Source organism: Diadema setosum, chromosome 1 (genome assembly GCF_964275005.1).
Source record: "Diadema setosum chromosome 1, eeDiaSeto1, whole genome shotgun sequence".
Lineage (NCBI taxonomy): Eukaryota > Metazoa > Echinodermata > Echinoidea > Diadematoida > Diadematidae > Diadema > Diadema setosum.
The window spans coordinates 26,479,730-26,484,283 of record NC_092685.1 but is presented as its reverse complement, the minus strand read 5'-3'; the positions used below and the strand labels follow the sequence as shown (position 1 = coordinate 26,484,283).

The following is a 4,554-nucleotide window of genomic DNA, read 5'->3' as shown; positions in this document are numbered from 1 at the left end:
ATTATAATATAATGGACCATGTGTAAATTCCCAGATATCTAATCACATCTATCAACCGTCGATTTTGGCTTACTTAATGCATTGATCTTCTTTGTGATTTTTTTGCGTCGTTTACTTGACCACCGTCGAGGTTACACCTCTCATTTGCCAGCAACGGCAAATATCCGCTGCCATCAGCGGCTTTGTCGAAATAACCCCTATCCGAGGAAACATTGGACTGCTTCGTGTTGTAACAATGACCCACGTGTTTATGACAATTTTCTTGCAGTTCTTCGAGTATTTGTACTCACCTTTAGGATTAACATTTATCATGCAGCTTACATTATGGCCATTGATGACCCTAAATTGAAACAAACTATAATTACATTTGCCAGCAAGTTGTTTTGCTCAGTTTTTTGTTCAGTTTTTACATTTTGATAAATTGTTAAGAAGACTTTTTTTTTCACTTGCTATTTTCCCCAGACAACAACGAGGAAGACAATTAGGTAACAAAATGGTTTCGAATTGTACAATAATAAGTTAAAGTGACATTTGACATTGCCAATATAGAGAAACATACTGTAGGAAGTATCAAGAAGTATTTGTTTTTTCCTGGCATGACATCTACAGACAGGAGTATCAACTTCGAGTCTATACTACAATCCCTTTAAAACACGCTTAGGTGAAAGTGGCGGGAGTCTAGGCGTCAAATCGCTCTGGCCATTCATCTCGACTTTCAGCATTTGGTCCGAGGAGGGCGTGTCCTTACGATGAGGGTCGATGTCGACATTGATCTGCGTGGTGCTATTGATGCTGATCCGCAGAGATGCCTGATCCGGGCAGGTGTCGGATTTGCATGGAATTGGAGAGAGCGTCTCCGTGCTGCGGCTTAGGAACGTCAAATTTAGCAGATTCTTCGCCGTTGGGTTAGCCAGGTAGTTCATGGAAAGTGATTTGCTGATGTGTTCCTCCGGCCTTAACTCCTCCGCAGAGTTGGAGCTGTGCTGGTAAGTTGCTCCGTCGAAACTTTTTGACTGCCTGTGGTTTGATCGACGATTGATTGCGGACAACGGGCGCCTCTGCACGGTGATTGCAGAGGGTTTTGTCCGCTTAACGAAGGCTGCGCTGACAGGACGTGAAGTGGAATCGCGAGCGCATAAATCCTGTTCGTCGTCATGGCAACACAAAATCTCCGAGGTAGTCACCTCGGGGAGGCTGGCTCTCTTATTATCTTTAAAGTGCTGCTTCATACTGGAAATATCGTGTATGTCTTTGATCGGATGCAGAGCGTGAAAGCGGCGAGATAAAACCTCAATGTGAGGTTGTGGATTCTTACGGTACGTCGGAGGGGTGGGGACCGCTATCTGTCCACTCTGAGACTCTTGTCGGGGAAACACCTCTTCGGTTGAACTGTTCTTGGTTGTTCTGCGAGGACTACAGCCATCCGAGCTAGAACAATTGGACTCGAAACTTTCGTGTTTGTGAATTTTTGATTGTTCTTCCTCTGCACCTGCACTTGAAGGACTCGTTTCTGTTGGCTTCGATTGCCGTCGAATTTTGGGCAGAAATACCTCCATATCAGGAGTTGAACATCCGCTCTCTCTGGCCCACTCTGCAGCAGTCATATTTCGAATTTGATCTCTCTGCTCAAGCGAAGCTTTACCCTCGTGAGTCAACAATTTAACGCACTCCATGAACCCACCTTTTGCCGCAATCAACAACGCACTCATCCCTTCCGCGTTTAGCTTGTCGACGTCGAGTCCCAGGCGGCGGAACGATTTAGTCAATATGGCGATCCCAGCGGCGTTCCCGACCGACGCGCAGTACACTAGAGGTGTGTTCCCATTATTATCCACCAAGTTCGGATCGACGTTATTTTTCACCAACGCCTTGATAACATCGTTGTATTGCATCTCTGCTGCGTAACTGAGTGCAGTCCTTCCCATGTTGTCCTTGTGGTTGACATTAGCCCCGTGTTTGATCAAGAGATTTGTCGCTTTCATTCGCGTTTCGCTGTCGTCAAGTTTGGCAGCTCTGATGAGCGGCGTTTTGCCATGGGCATCGCGAGAGTTCACGACGTTGTGGCTCTCAACTGCGTCGAGGATGAATTTTGCAAGGTGTATTTTGCCCTTAGCCACGGCGTCGTGGATAGCAGCCCCGCCGGATACTTGTCCGAGGCTCCCGCGACGTGCTCGCTCGCGCACCGAAGGTATGCGACGAAAGATAGAGGACATGGTGGGGGAGCCACCGTCTGTATGACTAGACATTCTAAAAGTGGGAGAAATCAGGCTTCTCATTCACTCAAATGGGGCTGAAAACAGCGCTGGCTTCTCCGAATTCCAGTGATAACACCAGTATCCTCATCGATGGACTGTAAGATTGTATATCCCCCAGATGCCCAAGAGCAAATATTGATTCAGTTCGTTATCGGGCAAGTTATCCTCTAAAAACGTGCTCCGTCTGGAATTAGACAATTCAGCCGAAAAAAAGGAAATACGTCAGTCCCTATACCCAATCAAATGAAGAATGCACTAAAACATCGAACAGCGAGTAGATGATTAATTGTTCCGCTCAGAAAATGCACAGTGCTTTGGCTCTTCTCGTGTTTGCCAGCTAGTAATTCTCGAACGGATGATGGTAATGCTGCTTGCCTGTGTGCTGCAAGCTAACGCAGTTTCCCCTCAGCAAAAGGCAACCGAAAGTGATGTCCATCTTCGCTCTACTGATACAACTCGAGTCGAGCGCGAGAAGTTGACTTGAAAGGCAGAGGCTGAGTGAGTGTCGCGCGCATGCGAGAGGCTATACGACGTGAGAGATGCTTTCTTCGCGCGCGTGCGACACGCTTCCGCGACACCGAATAATTCATTCCCGTTCTTCCGCGGTGAATATCATTATCAACATCGATTTGGCGATCCAATTTGTTTTCCGGAAACGAAACCGCCTTCATAACAAATACACCTGGCTCTTACCTGCCTGATCAGGTATTGACACTTTGATCGCCGATTATAGATGAAGACATCAAATTGGAATCGATTCTACGATCGTTTTCTGGTAAAATGATAGATTTCGAACCAAAGATAACATTTCCAGATAGGAAATACAAGTGGCCATTTTCGATTTTGAAGAGAGGCCACGGCAAGCGCAAGGCGTGTAGCCGCATCTTCTAATCTTCACCGAAATAACAGTGTAATATCATGCCTCAAACTCTTGCACGTCGCGTTATAAATGTGAGGGAAATATGTGTGTGTGTGTGTGTGTATGTGTGTGTGTGTGTGCGTTTCTGTGCGTGTGTTGGTACTGTGAGTTGGTAAATATATGCATGTTTGTACGCTGTACATAAATGCAATGTGTGTGTGTGTGTGTCTTATAGAATCAGTTGTCTACGGAATTATTTGAGCAGAAACATTTAATTTTTAATCATTTTTTTTTTCCGGGAAAAAGCACATACGCATTAACATCGATTGTAATGATTGTCATCTTTTATACAAGGATTTTCTCAGTGCACTATACAAAATCTATCTTATCACAACTGCGTCTGGCTACTTCGAATCTTGACGACACATGAAAAAGGCACTGCGTTTCTTTATGGCTGTGCATGCATACGTAAAAAGATTATTCACCTCCAAGACAAGATCCGATATTTTTCAAGAGACAACCGAGGCATTAACTCTGTGTTTACAATAAATAATACACTTGAATATTCGCCTGGGCATTGCAGCATCTGAACTGGTAACACAACTAATGTGTCTGCTTACACTCCCTCTATGTTTATATGAATGCATGTGTATGTACGTACTTATATATATCTATATTATCTATAGTGAAATATATTAATGTATATATATATATATATATATATATATATATATATAAACTATAATGTGTCGTTTTATTAGATGTGCAGTAATATTACATGTTTATGTATATGAAGTGCTTCAAATTCTTGAAATTCTTCCGTCGAGACGTTTTCATTGCAACTGATTGACTAATTGCCATACATCGACGCAAGGGCGCCGGAAGCGGGGGGGCAGGGGTGGCACTTGCCCCCCCAAACAAAATGTTGGGGGGGCAAAACGAGTTTTTGCCCCCCCAAAGTGCCCCCTGTAACAAATAATCAATCACTGATTTAAAGACCAAAATGAACAATAAAGGCATATTTCTTGTCTAAATGTTGTAATTTCATAACTGAAAATGCAAAAATTTTCGCCCCTAACGGGGCGAAAATAATACACTAACAACATACATTATTGTATCTATACACTAATAGTAACTTATGAGTAAATTTAGTGTATACTAGTAGATGGTAGCCTCGTGTCCTCGAGTGTGCCCGCTGAAACATACCTTTAGTAAACCTTACATTTTTCATTTTCTTCTTTGCTTTCTAGTAGTATAAGAATAGTTTGTTATTGTTCGAACGATGCGATCACGTTTAAGCTTTTAATGAGTACATTTCAGATAAATTGAAAAGTGAGAGTGGCTCGCTCTATAAAAGCGACGTTTAGACTCTGTTTTTACAAAAAGTCCCTACCGTGGGAGGGGGTATCCCCCTCCACACCCTCCCCCCCCCCTCGGTCG

The 4,554-nt window shown here is 43.7% G+C and overlaps 1 protein-coding gene across 1 annotated transcript; it reads right to left on the bottom strand.

The window, feature by feature from the left end:
• Nucleotides 1–635: 635 nt before the first annotated feature.
• Nucleotides 636–2,246, bottom strand: LOC140228989 (uncharacterized). The gene has a single exon (XM_072309255.1). The coding sequence runs from the start codon at nucleotides 2,244–2,246 to the stop codon at nucleotides 636–638; it is 1,611 nt and encodes a 536-aa protein (XP_072165356.1).
• Nucleotides 2,247–4,554: the final 2,308 nt, after the last annotated feature.

Bases quoted from the DNA above. Each gene is read 5' to 3' on its own strand.
- LOC140228989 (XM_072309255.1), bottom strand. From the start codon at position 2,246: ATGTCTAGTCATACAGACGGTGGCTCCCCCACCATGTCCTCTATCTTT.